General features: G+C 33.0%; 1 protein-coding gene across 1 annotated transcript in view; it reads right to left on the reverse strand.

The window, feature by feature from the left end:
* Window positions 1-22,084, reverse strand: part of LOC129217234 (SH2B adapter protein 1-like) — a 42,973-nt gene that overhangs the window by 7,668 nt on the left and 13,221 nt on the right. Inside the window, exons 2-5 of the mRNA XM_054851507.1 lie at window positions 18,702-18,803; window positions 18,475-18,590; window positions 11,980-12,059; window positions 8,841-8,963 (exon numbers count right to left, since the gene is read on the reverse strand). Of these exons, the coding sequence (XP_054707482.1) occupies window positions 8,841-8,963; window positions 11,980-12,059; window positions 18,475-18,590; window positions 18,702-18,803 (421 nt within the window). The remainder of the gene's footprint in view (window positions 1-8,840; window positions 8,964-11,979; window positions 12,060-18,474; window positions 18,591-18,701; window positions 18,804-22,084) is intronic.

Here is a 22,084-nt window from a genome sequence, read left to right on the forward strand (position 1 = left end):
TTCTGACTAATAAGCATAGTAAGAAAAAAATATAAAGTATCTGTGCACACAACTCAAAACTATCTGCCGGTATGAAAAGCACTGTACCTACTGTAAGTTACTGTACCTACTCTACAGTACTATTATAGGTAGCATTTTATTATCCCTACATACTGTATGTCACATACTGTTTTATTTTATACCTCTCTCCCACTGATCATTGATTTTGTACATCGTAACAATATTTTATCTTGAATATTATAGTTTTTTAAAATACAAAAAAAAATTCACTTCTTTATGTAAGAAATGGTAATATAAAGTTAAGAAATGGTTTAAAACAGTTTGAGAGGTGTTTACAAATGTCTAAAAGAACTACGTATTTTAACAAAAAATGCGTATACACAAATTTCCACAACGCGAAATTTCGACTTACACGAGTGGTCTTCGAACGCATCCCTCACGTAAGTTGAGACTTGACTGTACTACAGTGGTTTGATAAAATTTAAAGAAAGAAAATGCTTTTTGCTTTTAATCAAGCATGCATAAAAGCAAGAAGTGAACTTATGTTCAATATTAATAAAAGCTTATCTCCGCAGCAAATGCAAGGGTGGAAGATCAAAAATTATTCCTGTATCAACTTTGTATCAGCAAAAATGCTAATTTTGTATCAGAAGGAAGTTTTGTATCAGGTAAACTCATGGTTTTGTAACAGAATCTTTAATTTTGTACACAGTCATTACTTTTTGAAATAGTTTGAAGCAAATACAAAACATTTTTAGCAAAAAAGCACATAAATAATTTTTAAAACTCAATTCTGAAGCAATATTTTTATTTAAAAAGTGTGCAAAATCTACTTTTGGTAAAAGTACAATTGATCATAATCCATACTTAGTTAGAATCTTAATTTAGTTGTTTCATAGCATTACATGGTGGACAACAACTACAGCATTTAAATTTAAAAATGCCTTTAGTATAATTATTACATTCAAAGGTAAACAGAGAGAGAGAGAGAAAGAGAAAAACATATTTATAAACATTCTAATTATTAAAAAAACAGAGAGAGGGGAGGATGCTAGTATAAAGATGCAAGATTCTTTTTACTTTGGTAAAAAAAAAAAAAACTTTTTTGGAATTGATTAGCTGTTCAAATTTAGTTGGTTGGTTTATTTTGTTTTAATGGTGCAAGAGCCCTTGAGGGCTATATTGCTGTGTGCAGGTAAACGGCAGTATCTGCAGAAATGAGTTTTCAAGATATTTGAAGAAATGTGTGGTGGACTCAATACTAACAATAGGAAAATGATGAAATTAGATCTTTTTTTCGTGTTTTTTTTCAGAGGAAACCAAATAGGTGATCTTGTACAATAAAGATAGTGTACAATAGATGACAAAAAAGAAAAAATTTGCAGTTACTGCTCTTTACCTGCACACGACAGTATACATCGCCAAACATTTTTTTATATCAAGTCATGACATTGTAAAAATGAACTTGTTTTGAGGTAAAAGGTATAAAACTTCAGTACTTTAAAATAAGTAGTAAAAAATATGTAAACATATAAAGCATTTAAACTAAGTATGATTTCAGAAAAAATGGAACCAACATTAACAAGAAAGGCACAAAATCACATTTGACGACACAAACACCTAAATTAAAAAGGAGAAACCAATCTCCTGGAGGAAGGAGTACAAATTGCGGAGGAGTTGCTGGGGTGGGTCCTCCAGCAACTCTTTCAAAGATGGATTACAATCATTGAAATATTTAAAACGTATTTGATTAAAATTAGGACAGTTTATTAAAACATGCAACACTGACTGATTTACATTACATGTAATGCATGCTGGAGCTGGTTCACGGCATAAAAGGTATTTATGGGTGAATCTGGTATGGTCAATGCGAAGACGGTTTAGTAAAACTTGTTTTTCTATTGGTAAGCTGCAGTAATTTGAGACCTGTAGTTGAGGGCTGGATGGAATGTAATTTATTTTGTATTTCAAGATTCCAGGTCTGATGCCAATGTGTGTTGAGACATTCACAAATGGCTTTTTTTAATATCATCAAAAGGGACACTGTCATCGATCAGGATACTGGCAGCTGCATCATTGCCTGTAATGCCCACATGACCAGGGATTCAACAAAGGAGAACATGAAAATTATTTTGCATAAGGTTTTTGTATAAATGATATGACTGAATGACTACAGGATGGCTATTATTACTACAGTGAGTTATGGCTTCTACTGAACTCTTTGAGTCAGTGTATATCACCCACTTTTTGTGGGTGGATTAGGCTATTGATTGTAAAAATATAAATATAGCTTTTAATTCCGAGGTAAAAACTGAGCAAGGTGGGTGTAGTTTTCCAGCAAAGGCTTGACCATTAATTATTGCAGCAAAACCGACCTGATTGTTTGCCTTTGATCCGACAGTGTATATGGCTTTATATTCTGAATATTTGTTTTTTAATAAAAGATTTGTTGGTAAGCTGTATTAAAGGTAGTTTCTTTGGGGAATTAATTGAGGTCTTTGATTGCAGATACAGTTACTAGGCACCATGGTTCAATTGGTTTTATTGTGTTGGGAGCAGGGTTGGCAAGTTTTTGCCGGAGGCGGAAAAAACCACGGTTTTTACCGCCTGGCAAAGGTTTTTGCCAGTTTTTGCCAAAGTGGCAAAAATAGATTTTGTGTTAACAACTTACGGATAGTTTTTTTCCTTTTATATAAAAGTAAAAGCATGAAAAGATTTTGATAAAAGGCTTTGCCATTTTCTGTAGAGTGAGCTAGTATCACTAAAAAGTAGAGTGAATATAGAATACACATATTGATCAGCTTTTTTTTCTTCTTTTTAAATTCCTCTCTTGGCTATCCATTTTCCCAGTAAGTGAGAAAAAATGCATTATTTCTTTAGTGAGGAAAAGTTAATATTTTTCTATATTCAAGTAAATATTCTGTTATTAATTCAATAACCTAAAAATCTTAGTGGAATCAAAAAAAAAAAGAAAGTGATTAATTAAATATATATATATATATATATATATATATATATATATATATAATTAGAATTCATTTTTTTTATTAATTTACTAAAGCTTAACTAGTACACATTCTTTCGCATGGGCACCCATATGCAAAATTGTAAGGGGGGGGGGGCTCAGATATTTTAGCCATGGTTTAGGAGGATATTTTTCCCATGGAAACAGATTTCAGGACAGATTAGAGTCATTAAAATTTGACATTTTTAATAACTTATTCATTAATGGCTGGAGAAGAAATGTTTTTACATTTTTGCAAAGAAAAAAGTACTAAAAGCAAGGAAGTCCTCATTTCTAAGGGGAGGGGGGCTCGACCCCCCCCCCCCATTGCCCCCCTATATGGGCGCCCTTGATTCTTTGTTTTAGCATTGAAGGAATTGGCTCATTCTGAAAAAATTGTTTTAGCAAACATTTAAAATCTTAAGTTTTGCAATTCCAACATTTGTTTTTTATTTATTTTTCACCTTATAAATTAGAAGTAACATGGAGAGACATAAGTAAAATATTAAAGTGCATTATTTATATTATATTGTCACTATTTCTTGATTAACACTATAATGCTACTTTATTTGCAATTAGGTTTTTGCCGTTTTTTCCATTTTTTTCCATTTTTGCCATGGTTTTTTCCACCGGCCCGGCAAAAATACCTTTTTGCCGGCAAAAAAACCCAACCCTGGTTGGGAGTAGAGATGTAAAATTTCCGAAAGTTTTGAAGTGGTGGAAAAAAACCGGTTTTTACAGTTTTTTTCTGGAAAAAATGGAAAAATTGACTTTTTTATGAATAAAAATAGGTTTTCTTAATAACTCTGTGTTTCTTGGAACGTATAAAGGGTTAAGTATTGAAAAAGATAAGCAATACACACATCCTCTTTTTCCGATTTATAGAAATACACATAAAGGGAAGTTTAATTAGAAAAAAAAACTTTTTGTTTTGTAACTGAGAGCTTTCTTAGTCAAACACCAGAAATAAGCCGTCGTTCAACCAATAATACTAGGTAAAATGTGTCTCATTATAACAATTACATTTTCTGTTTCAGATTGCCTTTGAAACTTGAAATAATAATTGTAGTTTTTGACTTTCAAACATGATTGATAGTATTCGTAAAATACACTGCCAGCTCAGTCATTCTATCCGAGGACTGCATTTTTGAGCTTTTTAGCACTCACCAGCCCGGAATAGGAAGTAATTGAGCTGTAAGCGGAAAACCTCTTGAAGGAGCCAAGAGAGCCAAACAAACTGGTAGCTAATGTAGAATTAGTACACCAGACGAGTGACCGCAGCAATGATGCAGTTCAACTCAAAGATTGAAGGCAAAGCTAGGTATTTTGCAATAAGTTACCGCCCTAAGCCAGGGCTAAGGCTTGGCAGTGTATTTTAAGCAGTTCTGCCTTAACCCTGGCTTGGGGCGGTAATCTACTGCAAAATGGTTGATATTGTTTGAAAGAAAAATAAATATGATTTCCCTTCCTTGCAATGTAACTTGTCTGAAAATGAAAGCAATTGAGTTATGGTTTTTTCCAACCCAGTCTATGTCCAAATCAAAACTAAATTGGTTTTTCTTTTTCTTTCCATCAGAAACCCCAAACCAAAACTGAGTAATGGTTTCTAAAGCTGAACCAAACCTGGAGTTTCAGTTAACTATAAGGCCGTGCTAAACACATAAGTAAAAGTAGTCATGCCTGCACTTTTGAACAAAACTCAGCTATTATAACCAAGTTGTTCTTTGTTTCGTATTAATGTCTTAAGGTCATTTGATCAGGAACTTTTTTTTTGAAAAATTCTTGAAAAAAAAAAAAAAACATCTGAATCAAATATATAGAAGAGCCAAACTTTAAAACACAATATCTCAGCTTGAGCTCAGCTGCAGATTCCACCTTTGTGCTTAGCACAGCAGTGTGCAGGGTGCGGCAAAAAAAAAAAAAAAAAAACCTTGGACAAAGTTTGCATCATCAAATGGAAATAAAGTAATTTAATTTTAATGGTTGTCTTTATTTATTTTTGCCTCTCATTTTATTAGAAAATAATTTACAATATATTTCTTAGTTCATGTATTGTTTTTCGGTTTTCTTACAATTTTAAGCTAAAGACATGCTATTTTAAAGTTGTCTAACCAAATAAAACGACAGTTCGTTTGCTTGTTGTGCCCCGGAAAAACAGTATTTCATGCGGTAGGCCACTTCAAGTGGCTTGGAAACAATAGCCGATGTCCAGGAAGTCTACAAAAACGAACAGTGGACATTTCAGTTAATCCTCAGGTCATCAAAAGTGAGTTCAATGAAATCCTTAGGTTTACACGAGAGAAGTTGTTCGTGAGATAGGGAATTTGTGACCTAAACTACACATGTCTACCCTAAACTACACATAAGCTTGGACTCTCTAAACCAATTGTTTTATTGGGAATAAATGATTAAAGGACTTGCGGCCTTTGAATGAAAATTTGAATGAACAGTTTCACCTGTGTATTGCTGCAAAAGGCAGGCAGTTTGAAACCAATTAATTTATTGATTGCTAAAGGTCTTCTCATATTATTATTTTTTGTGTTTTGTTAATTTTTATTCATTATCTATTCATTCATCATTATTCATAATCATTATATCATTAATTAAATTACATGGAAAATTGATTGCCCGTTTTTTTTTTTTTTTTTTGCCGCACTCTGACATTTGGTTCACACAGTCATTAGAAACAGTTCTGTGATTAAAGTTATGCTTGTTTTTTTTATGAAGAAGGAAAATATGTTCTTCACTAAAAATATTAGTTTAATTTTCTTTGCAAAAAGTATTAAAAGTTTTTTGATCTATATGCAAATTATATCATACAGCAACTTGCATTATCAAAGTTAGACAGTATTTCAACATACAATGAGGGGCAGGGGCAAGGGGGGGGGGGTAATTGCATCTGAATTTAAGTACGAGAAATTTCTAATCACTTTTTGCTGAAAATTTCAATTAAAACTACCTGAAACGTTGAAAAAATTGATTTTTCAATTTTTTCGGAGTGGAAATTAACCCCTTCGAAAAAAATGTTTTTTTTCCGAAATTTTCCCTTTTTTTCTGACTGTTTTCATTTCAGTTAAGAGTATTAAAATCTGATATCTGCAGGTCTGAGAGCACCTGTTGCATTTGCATTCCAAATGTTGGGGTTACCGATGGATGATGCAGAAATAAAAAAAAACAGATGGATGAAAAATATGGAGGTGTAACAGATCATTGGTGTAAGGTTTTGTTTTGAAGTAAAAACTTAAGGAGAGTTTGAGACATCAATTGTTTGGAGACTGTTTATGTGCTAGAAAATGAAGAGTTTTGATAGGTGAGGTTCGGAAGGCTCCTGTGCAGATGTGCAGCGCCTGATTATGTATTGGATCTAGAAGTTCTAGATAGCTTTTCGCTGCAGAACCATAAATTTGGCATCCATAACCAAGTTTTGAGCGTATAAGAGCCCTATAGATTCTTAAAAGAGACTCTGTATCAGTACCCCAGGAAGTGTTTGCTAAGACTTCAAGGATATTTAATTTCAATAAACATTTTTTCCTCAGCTCTTGTATGTGCGGTATGAATTTAAGCTTTTCATCAATTGTGAGGCCAAGGAATTTCAAATTTAGAAACCATTCCATCGATAAGTTATTCACACATACACAATCAAACTTATAGACCTAGTTTAAATTTTCTCATTTTGCATCAATATCTGAAACTTCACTTTTAATGCTTGAATTAATAGGTTCCACTTGCATCGACAAATAAAATCTAGAAAAAAAAAAGAATAAATAAGGAAACTTCAGACTTTAAAGACTTATTTAGTCTGTGATCTTTGCAGATAATCCTTAAAAAAGAAGCTAAAAGTGCTTCAAAATTTTCACTACTAAAGAAATTATTTATCAACATCTATGTGGAAAGAGAGCTCACTGATTCTTTTCAGGCAATAGATTAACATTACTTTTAGCTTTATTAATCAGCTCATTTTCAGGAGTAATATTTCTTTGGCTAAAAAAAAAAAAGATGTATGCCCCATATTGCTGTTCTGTACGTCGATTTACACATTACCTGCCATGACTACATAATTGCATTTTATTTAACTTCACCCTACGTCGATGAGTAACCTTTCATTAGTTCAAACTTCACCTGGTACCGGAGGAACGACTTTTCTTACTAAACAACAGTAGCTATTTGATAGATAATGTGTTGAATAAACTACATTTTGTTTTGTAATTTAAAAGAAATAGATGCAGGTATGCATGGTAGCCAGTAGACAATGTGCTAAAGAAACTACTTTTTTAAAATATTTTAAAAGACATAGATGCCTATATGCGTGAAAAGAGATTATACAGCTTTAATGCAGTTTTATTTTAAATAAATTATATATTTTTATGAACTCTTTCGACACTTTTTCTGCATATATTTGTTTAATATAAGCCTTTTTTGTTTTTAAAATGCGCTGTCCCATCAAAAAAAATCCTCTTTCTTTTTGTTGGGGGGGGGAGGCTACAAATTAAGCCCCCCCCCCAAACTGTTTCAATGCAAGTCATACTTATGAAATATATTGTGCTTTCTTTATGTACCAGATTTTTAAGAAAGATTTTCCAATTCGTTCATTTTGAGAAAAGTAAGTATAGCTATTTCACTTTGCCCCATATTTTCCTACATCCTAATTTTATTCAAAACATGAAATGATTATCAAAATAAGAAAGACAATAAGCTAATTTAAAGTAACATTGGTCAAAATAACTTCCATTTTTTAAAATTATTGAAAAATTTAAAGGATGCAAAAGGATTGAAACTTAAAGCATAGCACGCGATTTTCGGCGAATATAAAGAATTCATTGCACCCTATTTTACTATTTGCTCCTTTTTAGCTTTCAATGGCAAAAAAATGAATGCAGCTGTTTTTTTTTACTTGTAGTAAATGTTTTTGAAGAATAAAATCGCATTTTTGGCGCAAAAATCGCGAATTTGGCTGCTTTGTATTAGTTTGCATCAGAAATGGAAATTTGGTGCAATTGGCACAGAGTTTCCACCCCTGCAAATGTATCTACATAGCAGCAAATGTATCCATGCACGGCATGATTGTCTATATTATCAAGCTATGCTCATAGACAGAGATCTGCAGAAGCATGAAAGTTGTATCTATTTTATCAGTAGGTTTATAGCATTCATAAAGTGCTTCTGAATCATATGTTTTGTGAAAAATAATCTTATTCGTCATCATTCCCATGTTCAAGATTTGAAAGGAATACCACAGATCACAAATATATTTTCTCTTTGTTCTACAATTTAATTCACAGGTTAATTTCTTAAATAAAAAATCCTCCCCTTATCCATAATCAAAACAGGGAAATGATAATACAACTTGAGTTAGGGTTAAATGAACAACCTTTTTTATTTTAGAATTATGAATTGCTATTATATATTACCAGTAGCTAATATTATATTATCAGGAAAAAGTTCCTTTTTAAAGGTATACCATAAATGAAATTTATCTGCACTTGAACTTGGTTATAGTAACATTATTTATGGGAACAACTCTGTTATGTCATCAAAAAATTTTAGTCCCTTCATTCACCCATAAAACAGTAATGTCAATATTATAGACTATAACGTTACTTAACTATAGTGTTATAAATATTCTGGACCCTTAGATGATCTTAAGTTTCACTGTATTCTCACAATTCATAAAACTAAAATCAAAATACCCCTTTTTCCAGTAAATGGCTCAAAATTTGGTGAATTTTTTGTCCAGTAAGCTGATTCAATTCTGGGGAAAATAGGAACGTCAAAAATGTTGAAGTAAAAACAATAAAATTCTATGGTGGGAGTTATATTCTGACTTGATTTTACTTACCTTCATTAGATGCCGAAGCATCATTACCAGTTGCTGACTGGGCATTCCCTGTGGTTGCTACACCTCTTGGAGGAAGATCAGGGGGAGGATCAGGACTAGCATCAGGAGTTGTGTCATCATTTTCTAAATCAAATTCAGAAATAAATTTAGTACTTTTAAAAACTAGAAAAAAGTTCAATTAAAATTGAGCATAAAATTAGGAGAGAGAACTGCAAAAATATTGCAGTATAAAATCACCACTTATTTGAAATACCAGTGAAATCCCCTTCACTGACAATTAATCATAGGAAAGAAAAATTCGACCACATAAGAATGTTATGAAAAAAAAGGGTTAAATGCTCCATGAATTTACACACTATTTCATGCATAATCAAAAGAATTTATTTCAATTTCTCATAAATAAAAATTTTTTAACTTTTAATATTGTGTGGAGAAATATTACTGAGAGATAAAATTGGAGCTAGATTGAAAATTTCACTCTTTTCTATTATTCTTGCTTTCTACATAACAGCATACTATTTAACACTACACTACTATTGCTACTACGCTAAAAGCCAATATCAGCAAATGACGATGTGCTTCTCTTTTCCCTCTCTCGTTTTTCCTCACTGTCAACTAATGTCAATGGTTTGTAGAGCAAGCAATTTTTATTTTTGATTGTTCTTGATTTTCAAAAGAATGCATAACTTTTAAAGACTTTGTGTTTGCCCATTTTTCTGCATATTTTTAGTTTCAATTACTTCCATATAAGGCCTCAAAATACATATTTTTATATATATTTTTCAAAACATTTCCCGGGGGAGAAACTCCCGGAGCCACTGAAATTATGGATGTTCTACATCCGACCTTAAGTGACACTCTCTTGTTATCTTTACCACTACAAGGTGCATTAAAAAATAAAAAGAAATTAAAATAACAACAGTCCAACAGTATAGTCATTAAAAATCGAGGCAAAAACATCTTCTATGTTAAATTTTTTATGCATGTATGTGTGCCTATATGTATATGTGTGTTAGGGCAATGTGCGAATTCGATGCCCTCTCAAAAAAAAAATTCTGGATACGGCACAAACCAATGGAGAGACTTATCAATTTTAGAACCATCAACCAGTCGCTTTCAATTTTATGCTGCGACTAATTAAAAAAAAAAAAAAAAAAACAATTTATGGCTATTCTTTTTTCCTGATAGTTGTTCTTTATTCCTAAAACTGCTAAGTTTCAGTGAAAATCTAAAAATTTTCCTGCCATCGAAAAAAGAAATGCTAGAGGTGATTCAAACATTACTACCTGGACTTCAGTTAGCAAAAAATGTTTCTGATGAAGTTTTTAGTGGATTCAATAAATACAAACATTTTTTGGTGAACTTCTCATAAAACTGGCTATTCAACAAGGCAATAGTTTTATTATTATTATTTTTTAATAGAATGAAACTATGATGATTGTAACCTTTGCCTAGATGACTGTTAGGCTAAAGGTAATAAAAAATAAATTTTTCTTATTAATTCTTTTTTAATAGTGAACTTTCATCTAATGTAATCCTCAAACTAATTAGAAATAGAGTTTTGTATAGAAATTATATTTACCTTTAATGTTTTCGGAGTAAATACGAAAAAATTAATTTCGTTTCTATATATCAAAGTTTTTTCAGCAAGGTGCTACTTTGATGTATGGAGGTTTGTCTGTATCTATAAATTTGAAAGCAGATATAATAGTAAGATAATAAAAATGGATTTCTCTCTATTTTTTTTCCTTTTGTTTACTGTATCTATATATTTTAATGTGCAAGCTATTAGCATACAGTAAGACAGAATGAGATCTCTTTTAGAATGCAAAACATTGAAGTAATACATTAATATGGCTAATATTTTTCCCCCCGTAAAAAAATTGTGGTCTCTTTTACAAATAAAGCTCGATCAGAAGTCAGCTTAAAATGGGGTTCTTTCCTTCAGTCAAAAGTAGTACTTTTAGTCACTGAAATTGATAGAATAAGCAAAAAAAAAATTAATTTGAATTTTGTCATCTTGAATTCAAATTATGTTTTTCGCAATCACGATGTATGTTTGTATGTGTGTGTGTGTGGGGGGGGGGTATGTGTATGTGTGTAGGCATGTGTGTTTGTGTCTGTGTGCAGACATGAATGTGTGGGCAGTTGTGTGTATGTGGAGGTGTCTGTATGCATGCATGTGTGTGTATGTGTGTGTATGGTGGTGTTTGTGTAAGTGTCTGTATGTGTTTGTGTGCGTGTGTGTTGGTGCGTGTAGATATGCGTTTGTGTGTAGGATATGGACGCAACCTGGAGACGGTTTTCGCTAGAGGAGCAGCATCGTGAGGCCGGCCGACGCGACGGGTGGTGCTGCCAGAGGGTGGCGCCGCGCCGGTGGGAAAAATGATAGCACGCCAAAAACAGTCAAATGAAAGCAATAAGCAATCGTGATTGCTCAAAAAAAAAGACCCAGAAAATATTTTTATTTTCCCTACAGTTGTTTTTTAATTAATTTTTTTTTAAATGTCCGATTTTTCAAACAAGGTGTGGTCTTGATGACGTCACAAATGATGCATTTTGGCGCATCTTTCTACCACGGTTCCATGTTATGAAAATCAACAAGCGAATTAAAATTGCGCTCTACGCTTGCTATCAACCATATTGTCGCCAATGCATGTAAGTAAAGATGCAAATTAAATATTTTGTTCTGTGAATAGCAACACTGAATGGCATTCCATCATTTGTGATGTCATCGGGCTGAAACATAAACAATGAAAGCGCACCGATTTAAGTAATTTTTTAAAAATATTCAACTTAAACAAGTTATTTAAAAAATAGTCAGATCCCATGTTTTTAAGCATGCTCTTTCAGAAAAAAATACTTTTAAAATTTCGGAAACACCATTTTGAATTTTAGCTCCTGCAAATATTACAAATGCACAGCAATAAAAAATACATTGTTTAAGTAAGATAGAAATCTCATAATTTTATATTGTAATATGAAGATATTTGAAATCACGGATCTGCTTACATGGTTGTTCTTGTGTGACATACTCCTCATAAATAAAGTAACAGTTAACTGATTCAGTATTTCTTGTGCCAGTGCAAAACTATAGTCTAACAGTATACAATTGAGAAAAGTGCATTAAAATTTTTACTTTTTGCATTGGAAGCTGCACTTGACCTGTCTCTTAGGCGGCTTAGACTATCAGAAGGAGCAGTTGGTAAACGGGGACGACTAAATATTAGAAAGAAAAATTAAAATGTAATTCATTACAGAAAATAGTTTTACTACACAACAAATAATTCACACATGAAAAAATAACATGAATGTAAATCATTTCAAGCAATCTAATTCATTAACACCTATTTGTGGATGGTAGTTCTTAACTTTTATATTAGTCCAGTCAAACTAAGGTAAAAATACCCTTAAAGCAACATTCAAACAGCGTCCGCACATCACGTTTGCCCAGTGGCGCAGCCAGAAAACTTTTCTGGGATGGGTTTTCAAAATTTTTGCTTTCTTTCTCTTTCATTTACAATGCGGAATTATTCAATATCAAAGAATTTCTACAGATGAGTAATTATTCATTTAAAGTAACTGCTTAAAAACAATCAATAATTCGTATTGATATCACTATGAAATGAAGAAAGTGGGAAAAAGCACAGAATATTTATAATTAGTTTTACTTTAATCTTACATTAATTTTTTGTGTGTTGTTCGAGAGATCATTTAAAACCTCCTCCTCAAATACATTCATGTCTTTATGAATGTCAAATGCTAGCTAATAACGGTTTCGATCTTTCGATGAGAATTGGCCTTAGAAAATCCGGTGCGGTAGGCTTCCTCTCTCTAGATGTCCCTAAAAAGGATTTGTGCAGTGATGGAAGTGCTGAGGGACCATAATACCCTGTAGAGCTTTATTGACACCTAGTAGCTATCTTATACCAGTGGGGACGTGGGGTGCTCATCATGAAATACAACTTTTATTTTTGAGAATTGAAAAGTAATTTCTGACTGCTTCCCGATCATTAAAAGCAGTAAGATATTTTGTTGAAACCTGTTCCGCTTGGAAAAGCTCCAATACTCTGCTTTTTCCCCTTGATTTTAACGGGGGAAATGAATGTGCTTGTGTTCTGGGAGGGGTTTTAACCCCAAAAGCCAGGAACATTCATACATGCGAGCACGCGCAAAGCACATGTCGATACTCTCACCCAATAGCGAGAGCGCGCTCATCTCAAGGAGCGACTGCCAACTCTACGGACGTCAGATATCTGGCATCTAGTCACGTTGACGTATCCCATACAATACGGCTTGCTGTCATGGCAACGCCGATTGAAAACTGGTTTTGGGGAGAAAGATACGGAGCTCACGCGCTATACGGACGTCTGAATGTTGAATAACATAGGCTAAATTGCAACAGAAGCTTTTTCAATTGTTTTTATATCAGTAACTCAAACAGAATAACATATCCAAAATCAGACAAAGTTGGGTTTGGGAACACCCCCAAAATCAGATTTGAAAATGGGGGGGGGGGGGGGAGAGGCTAGCAGCAATTATCTTCAAAACAGGTGAGCTAGTTTTCTTTTTTAAAACACATTAAAGAATACATTTTAACAAGAATAGGTTTAAGTTACACCACATATTGTTAAGAGGTAATTCTTCTTGTCGACTACTATATAAACTAGAGGTTGAAAAACTGAGGTCCATGGGTTGTATTTGGCCCATAGTGCATGTCAATCCATGTTGCTGACAAAAAAAAAAAGAAAGAAAGAATTATGCTTTAAAAAACAAAACATAGAAATACTTTTTTAATTTAAAAGTAACTTCTTTTATTACTCCATAAATTTTGTTATTTCCCATGTAAACTTTGGTCGTAATCTTCTCATTTAACAAGAGGTGTGTGCAGCTTACACAGTGAAACCTGTGTATAATGATACTGTCTATAACTATTTTCTTTTTGGCCCCAGCAAAATCTCAGCATGAATAATCGAACAGTCTATAACGATAACCTGTCTATTACGATACTTTTTTAGGTCCTGACAGTATCGTTGTAGACAGGTTTTACTGTAATGCCAGTTTTTCATTTGTTCAAACAAAATCCATACGGCTGGAGACTTAATTTATGAATTACGTGAAAGTTATAATCGCTTTATTAAATAATTTAGTTGCTACAAGAGAAAAACACAAAGTTAGTCGAGTACAAAATGTTGAAAGAATAATAATTTTAATATTTTGTGAAATCCATCTGGCCAAGATATCTTCTCCTTTTTATTAGAGTCCCACCCTTGGATCTCGCATTCTACGCAATATTGTTACAGGTCTAACAGTCGAAGATTTTGTTAATGATGATGAATTCCACTTATTTGATAAACATAATTTCTAAAATGATAGGACAGGAAGTGTTTAGATACACTGTTGTAAGATTGGACAAAGTAAAAACTTTAAGATCACATGATGCTATTAGTAGTAATGATGATTCAGATCAGGACCGGCTCTAGCAGTTTCGCCTCCCCGGACAAATTTCCGAAGTGTCTCATCACAGTAAAAAAAAGTTAAAACATTACAATTTTTCATTTTTGCATTACAAATATAGTTTATTTCCCTTCTTGTTGGTAATTCTTTTTTTTTTTTTTAAATATGAAACATTCTTCCAAAAATAAAGCCCTGCCCCCCTAAAATGGTCATGATTGAAAGCAATTGTTTTGTGTTGTCTTCACGTATTCTTCAATTCATCGCACCTAAATACAGCCAAGGCTTTCTGCACTTGGACTGTGCCACCAAAAAATATTTATAGGGAGGGGGGCCATGCTTAGATTTTCCGTATCTGCTAGGGGAGCCCGAGGGCTTTCCCCCTGAGAAAATTTTGAAATTGTAGTCCTAAGAATGCAGTTTTAGATAGTCTCTGGTGGTTTAGATGGTGGAAAGTTTCAGAGGTCTTTCTGAGGGAATTTTAAGAAACAGAAGTCTAAAAAATACGATTATAGGTGAAATGTGTTGACTTTCGAGTAAGGAATGGGACTTTGGTGATGTTTTTGATGATTTTTTTTCTTTTTTTGAAAATAGATTTAAGATATAATAAACCTCTCACCCCAATTTTTTGACATTGAAGTTCCAAAAGGCAGTTACTGACAAACTATGCTTACAGGGGGGCTCTTTTTGGTTCCCCCCTAAAAAAGATTTCTAAATAGAAGTCCTAAAAAGAGAAGTTTTTAAGCCATATTCAAGGACTAGGGTGTGAGTTTAAAAAGGTCTCATCTTATTTTTTCAAAATTATAGTTTTTTGATTTTCAGCTTTCATACGGGAGCATCGTCACACTGTATTTAAAGAGGACTGTGCGCTAAGCACCTCAGCAAATTGTCGTTTTGAAAAATCCATTTTTAGACGATTTGGATGATATTAGAAGGAAGGGTTTGAGTCGCGAGGCCTTTGTCCAGAAGTTTTCAGAAATAGAAGTCTTAAAAACACGTTAGGGGCTCTGCAATTTTTCAAAATTGTAGCTCCAAAAAATGAAGTATTAAACCATTTTTGATGTTGTTTTGAAGGCAAGGTATTTGGTAGTTCTTCCTTTGAAAATTTTTTAAAATTAAACCCCTTGAAACAATATTTGAGATGCACTTTAATGATTTTAGCTGAGGGAAAAGGCTTCCGAAGCGTAGCATTTTAAGGATTTTCTTACTTTTGTATAGTCTAGGAGAAAGAAAAAGAAAAAAAAAGGAGAGATGGGGATGAAAGAAATATGAGGTGTGGGATGTGGTAACTGAGCAATAATCAGTAACTATCAAAAAATTTAATTTTGAGGTTCTTTTTAAAATGAAGTAAGATTTTTTCATAACAATCAATTTTTTTTTCAATTAAAATTACTTCATTTTCCTGAGGAGCATTCATTTATTCTCTTTAATTAAATATGGAATATTTAAAAAAATATATTACACTCAGTCGTCCGGGGGGGGGGGGGGGGGGGGGGGGGAATGGATCGCCCTGTGCGCGATCAAATCCCGATGACATCTCTTAACATTTATTGAAAATGGGAATGTTGGGGTACAACAATGGGCTACCCACTTTTCACGGTTTTTAGTGGCTAGGAGATGCATTTTATTCTAAGTAGGGATGCTTTTGTCATATTTTGTGTTATTTATTGTAAATAATGGCACTGAGAAACACTTGCATGCATTCGGGGGGAGTGGTGTAGGAGCTCTGTAAATAATGGCAAGAAAAGACAGAAGAAAGCTTGGGGGTCGCCCTATTGTCCATACGCATAGGAGTTTTTGCAAAAGGTACTGACTGAAATCCAGACCAAATAAAAATTGAGATAATAATTAATTTTGATGAGATTTGGAATAAGAAATGTGATTTAGCATTTCAGTTTTCAAATTTTTTTTTTTTGGTCTTGTTTAAAATTTGTCAGCCCTACGTATTTTCTTAGATCTAAGTATAGGACCTAAGTATAAGGTACCAGGCCTTTAGTTGGTAAGATTTTTCTAGTTTTCAAATGTTTCTATGTCAAAACCTAGGCAGATAACAAAGAATGTTACCTACCTTTACCATGTTGAAATTTATTAATCGCTCAAGACAACAAGTCATGATTAAGTATTAAAAAATTTAAAAAAAAGGGAAATGATGGACTAAAAAAATTCTTTATACAGTTTCACGCATAGGACAACATGTAGTCTCACACAACAATAGGCTAGATCAAGTTTTCAATGTGTTTTCTAGATAAAAATGAGGTGGCCCATAGTTGTATCCCGTAGGGGTACAACTATGGGCCATCGGGAAAAAATTCCCCTTGCTCTTCTTTCCAACTTAGATTTTTTATAAACATTTCATTCGAAAGACGAGATGTATAGCTACCATTACTAAAATCCTCAAATTTCTAACTCAAAGATGTACATGAAATTTTTATTGAAAAAAATCAAAAAGTGGCTCATAGTTAGACCATTTCACAGTATTTTGGCAGGGGGGGGGGGTATCGCTCTCTGAGAGATGGGCACCCCTCAAGTATTAATAGTATCAATATTTATCTACCATTCTACATTATATTAAATTATACTAGAAATGTTATATGTATAGTATTTTAAATAATTTTAACAAAAAAAAAAGAGAAAAAAAATTAAATTCTGTCAGGGATTCAGCATTTAACTTTGGCCCAAGACACTCTAATAAAAGAATTTCATTTAAAACTTATAAACTCCCTGATTTTAACAAAAATAAAAAATGATTTTATTTGTTTACCTCTTAACAAAGCGTACTAAAATCAAAAAATTTGAAAAATCCGATTCCCATAGTGGATGCAAACAGATCAGAATCCCCAAAGTGAAGGCATCAAAAGTATTAAAACGGCTTGTAAAAGAAACATTTTTGATAAAATTATTTTAAAATTGCATTTTAAAGTCCTACGATAAACATATCATTAATATCAGTGGACACAGTTGAAGCAAATAAATAAATAAATAAATAAATCATCGATTCAGCATTTTAATTTTTGACTCATAAAAGAAAATGGAATTTAGCTTTAAAAACTTGAAATAAGCATTGTAACAGAAATAAAGAGACTTTTCATTTATTTGCATCCTAATTAAGTGAAGTTAGCTTGAAAAAATAATAACATATGACTCTCAAATTGGATGTGAAAAGATTGCATATTTCAAAATGTAGGCATCTACGGAAAAAAATGGTAAATAAAAGAGTTAATTTAAAGTTAATCATCCTTGTGAGCATCAAAACATCAAACCCATATAATTTTCTCCCAACATAAGTTAAACATCGCACCATAAAAACGCATATATTGCCAAGCTGGTAAAATGATGAGAATATTTCCTAATCAAGTCACAAAAAGGTAAAATGCCAGATGCTAAGTGGCAATGAGTTTGAAGTTGGTAACCCTATCTGAAGTGATCTTATTTTTCTCCCACCCCTAGTCTCTACTATTTACTATCCATTTGCAGTTCTAAGTTCATTTGGCTTTTCAGAGAAGTTTACAACAACATCGCTGCAAAATAGCTATGTTAAAAGAACAAGCAAAATTCTTTAAAACCAAACTGATTTTCAGCTATTAATTTCTTTAACAGAAACAACAAGCAGTATTTATTTGGCAGTAGTAGTTACTTATCGCTTTCAAGAGCACTTATATATATGAAAATATACATTATTTTGATTTCAGATTTGCTCTTTCAATAAACAATCTGTGAAAGATCAGTTTTTGTTTATCAGCATTTTGTGAAGGGTCCCTTTTGGTTGATCAGGATTTTGAAAAAGATCCGTTAGGTTGATCGGATTTTTGAGACGTATCCGTTAATGGACCCAAAATTCCTCTGGCCAGACCCCTGCAATGGCTATACTTTTCAGAAATCCTACTCCAAGTTTAGGTTTACAAATTTCAAAAAGCTTAAAATAGTTCATTATAGTCTAAAAAATAAAATAATTCTGAAATGTGTTAGTGCATTGAAGTGCCAAGAAATTTTATTATTTTTTTCTATTACCTAGTGATTCTTTTCATAGATAAAACATAAAAATCAACTGATTGATACTTTCATTTTACAAGGTCCTCTAGCCCATTTTCTGCTTTCAAGATTGCTATTCAGTTATTTAATACTTTCCTTAAAAAGAAAAAAGTAGAATGAAAATGACTCAATAAAATAAGCAGCAACTTACGAACTATCACTATTGAGATCTCCAAGATGACGCATAGAATATTTAATAGTTGAGAGCCATGATTTCATATCATTGGAATCATGAGCTTCAATAACATATTCCATATGATTTTCAGTCTGGAAAGGAAAAAAAAAAGCTTATAACACTATATGCTGTAGTACACAAGATGAAAAAAAAATGATATTGAAAAACTATTCAAAAATGATAAGCAGATTTAAAAAACATACTTTTAGTACAAAAGTATTTTCATGATCTGGCATTTCTAAAGCAGTTGTCTCTCTTGCTTCAGTTATGAGGAAACAAAAAAGGCCACTTCGAGGTTTAACAGACTAAAACAGAAAAAGTATTAAATATTTTACTAAAAACAGACATACTTATATTATAAAAATAAAGGATAAATGTTTTGTCTACATTTAAAGTCATGTGCTGACCAGTATCAGAAATAATAATTTAAATCAAGGATTATACCTCACAAGACTCAATTATCTTACAAAGAAAGGTTAACACCATTTTATAGTAGGGCTGGGCGTTGTAGGATTTCTAGATTGATGCATTGCCAACCTTTCAAGCACCGTTTAAAAAAAAAGCATTAAAAGCATAAGATGGCAATAGAGCGTATAAGTTGTGTTTTGTTGATTACAAGATGAGCCTTTTTTTTCCCCAATGCAAATAGATATGAACTTATGGAAGCAAAGTATTCCATGCACTTCTTGCATGCAAAAAATGGTTCTGTGTAGCACCAAAATATGTGGCAGCAATATGTTGTTACTTTACCCTTTAAACTTTGCTTTTTGGCTTTCTTTTTTTTCTTGTTTGTGAGTGCCTACATGATAAACTTTGCTCATCATTATATTTTCTGCCAAGAGCTAAAATAAAATTTGTAATTCCTATATTTTGTCCTTGTTTACTTATGATACTTCCATCAGTGTCTGTTTGCAAATTTTCCTGTAACAAATTCTTCAGGCCATTATTCTTAAGCTGAATTGGCTAGACACACTGCTAATTCAACATTGTTGTGAAAAATTAGAAAATTAAAACATAAACGGTCATGGGTTGGCGTCTGGATATCAATCCTCAGCAGTGGCTTACATAGCACACCACAACCCCCGTGGTCGGAGGAGGGGGGGGGGTGCAACAGGTATAAGGATGCATGCACTGAAAAAAACACATTAAAATTAAAAATTAAAAAAAAAATCTTACCGGAGCGCATCTTTAAATCTTGCGGAGGGGGGGGGGCACCGAAACCTATGTACTTGACTGAAGCTTGGGTTTGTAAACAATGCCGTATTGATACATCAGTTCGGAGAAAAATTCTAAACTGGTTTACTGATGTAGAATGTACATCGGTTTTTGGCAATGCATCGCTCAGCCCCTTTTTTCAGAGATCAAACCAGCTTTTTACTTTCCATTCTGCTAAAATTCTCATAAAAATAGAATTTGAAAATAAATTTTAACTAGATTAGAAAAACGTGGGAATGTCTTTGGAATTGAATAGTCTGTTCTGTACCTTCCACTAAATTCTATGCCCACAAAAATGTTCAAAAAAAATTTTTTTTTTTGTATTTCCTCCATTTGGTGGAATTTAACAAAAAAGGAGAGGGGGGGGGGAGGACGGTCCTGCCAAAATCAGATCATCTAGTCATTTAAGAACAGGGCATCCTAAACTTTTATAGCTAGTGAAACCTTTTCATGGATCAATGTTCAATGCCGACCCGTTATTAGGATGTATAGATACATGTAGTTTAGTATGTATAGATACATAGTAGTTCATAGATAATTGAACTTAATATTAAATTAACAATTAACTAATTAGAGGAGAATATCCTTATTCAAAAAAAAAGCAGGTAGTTTACAATGTTTTAATTTCTTTACAAATTCTGAAGTACAAAAAAACAAATTAAACAGATGGAAATCAATAGCCAACAAAATGATTAAAATTCAAAATTGAACATCGAGTTAAGGGGAAAAGTGAGGCTGCTTTAACAGATGCAATTTAAACATATTCCTATCTTGCTATCAACAATTAACACATCAATTGTTGATAGCAGGAATGGAATATTAAGATCAGCAAGACAGCTTTGGTTTTTGGTACTAGTTTTGGCAGCTGCATAGGTTGAAAATCCGGATTTGTATCGGTAAGTAGTGCCTGTGGCATTTGGAACGACAGACTTTGCTTTTCAACGATTGGTATTTTTTGTTTTTCAGTCGAAGTCGAAAATAGGGGTAAGAGCAGACTGGCAAAAATTGTAATCTTAAAAGCCAGGTTAAATTTGTAGGTTCCAGACAAATAATTTTGTCACCACACACATAACCACAGTTTGGGAAGCCCTGCTTTAGGGTAATGTTTCGAGCCAAACAGCACCTATAAACAGGGTTGGCTGGATTGGACCCAATTGGGTTGGACCCAATGGGTTTTTTTTTAAAAAACCCATTAAAAAAACCCATTATTTAGCTCACTTTTGGGTTTTTTAAAATTTTCCGAGAAGTTTTTAAAAAATTAATTTAAATAATTTCACAATTTAAACTTTTTTTATTTGTTCTTCACCACAGACAATGGACATAAAAAATGAATTTTGAACTTTAATAGTATTTCTTAACTCTTAGCAGCACTAAATAAAAATACTTCAAAGATTTTAAATAAATATATTTAACTAACTGGTCAATAAATAACTCAAATTATCTTGACTAAGTCCTGTCACGTCTGATTTTCTCAATATTTGTAGACTATACAGAGGAAACTACTCTTGCTAAAAGGCTTTCATGTGAATTATTTTCTGCAAACCAACAAGTCACAAATCTCGAATAAACAAGGTATATTTTTTAGAAACTAACATGTTTTCAAACGGTTGGACAGAAAACAGAAAAGGATGTACAGTATTTTCATTATCTTACGAAAAAGTTTAATATTTGTTACTCTGTACACAGAAATAGAAAAACAGGCAGGGGCGGACTGGCCACGTGTGAGATGTGGAAAATTCCACATGGGCCGTCCTTAGTCGGGCCGTTTTCTGTGCATTCAATGTGTACGTACCGTGTTCCTCAATTTTATTTTTTTTAAAAAGTTTTTAGCTAGGCCGGCCGTTCTTGTGTCGAGGGCTGCAGCCAGAACTGCTCTTTTTTGGGTGGGGGGGGGGGAGGGAGAGGAGGACGGCCGCTCCTTTTCCCTTACTCTGTTCTTGCCTAACTATTACTGTATCTTGTTACGTAGGGAAAACGAAACAATGTCTTTGTTGGATGGTCTTCGTCCGAAGCGAAGCCTTCAGGGTCCACGCGTATCTGTTCGGGATTGATGTTTCCTGGAATTCTGGTAAGGAGTTTTATTGGGGGTGGGGATCTTTTTTTGTGGCCATCTGAGACTGTCTGGGAAAAGATTACGTTGAACCTTTTTTCCAATGAAATAAAAGAAAGGCGCCATCCTAAGAATAGAATGTATAGGAGCAAAACGTCTGCTAAAAAACTTTTTTTCCCTTTTCATCCTTCGTTTTTTTTTTTGTTATGTTTCCCAGCACTTTGCAACATATAGATCCATGACTTTCTCAACCAATTAGACAATTTTGAAATCTCCTCAATTTCGTGTCCGAGGAAAAAAACGAGTCATTTGCTATACACC

Source organism: Uloborus diversus, chromosome 2 (genome assembly GCF_026930045.1).
Source record: "Uloborus diversus isolate 005 chromosome 2, Udiv.v.3.1, whole genome shotgun sequence".
Taxonomy (NCBI): Eukaryota; Metazoa; Arthropoda; class Arachnida; order Araneae; family Uloboridae; genus Uloborus; species Uloborus diversus.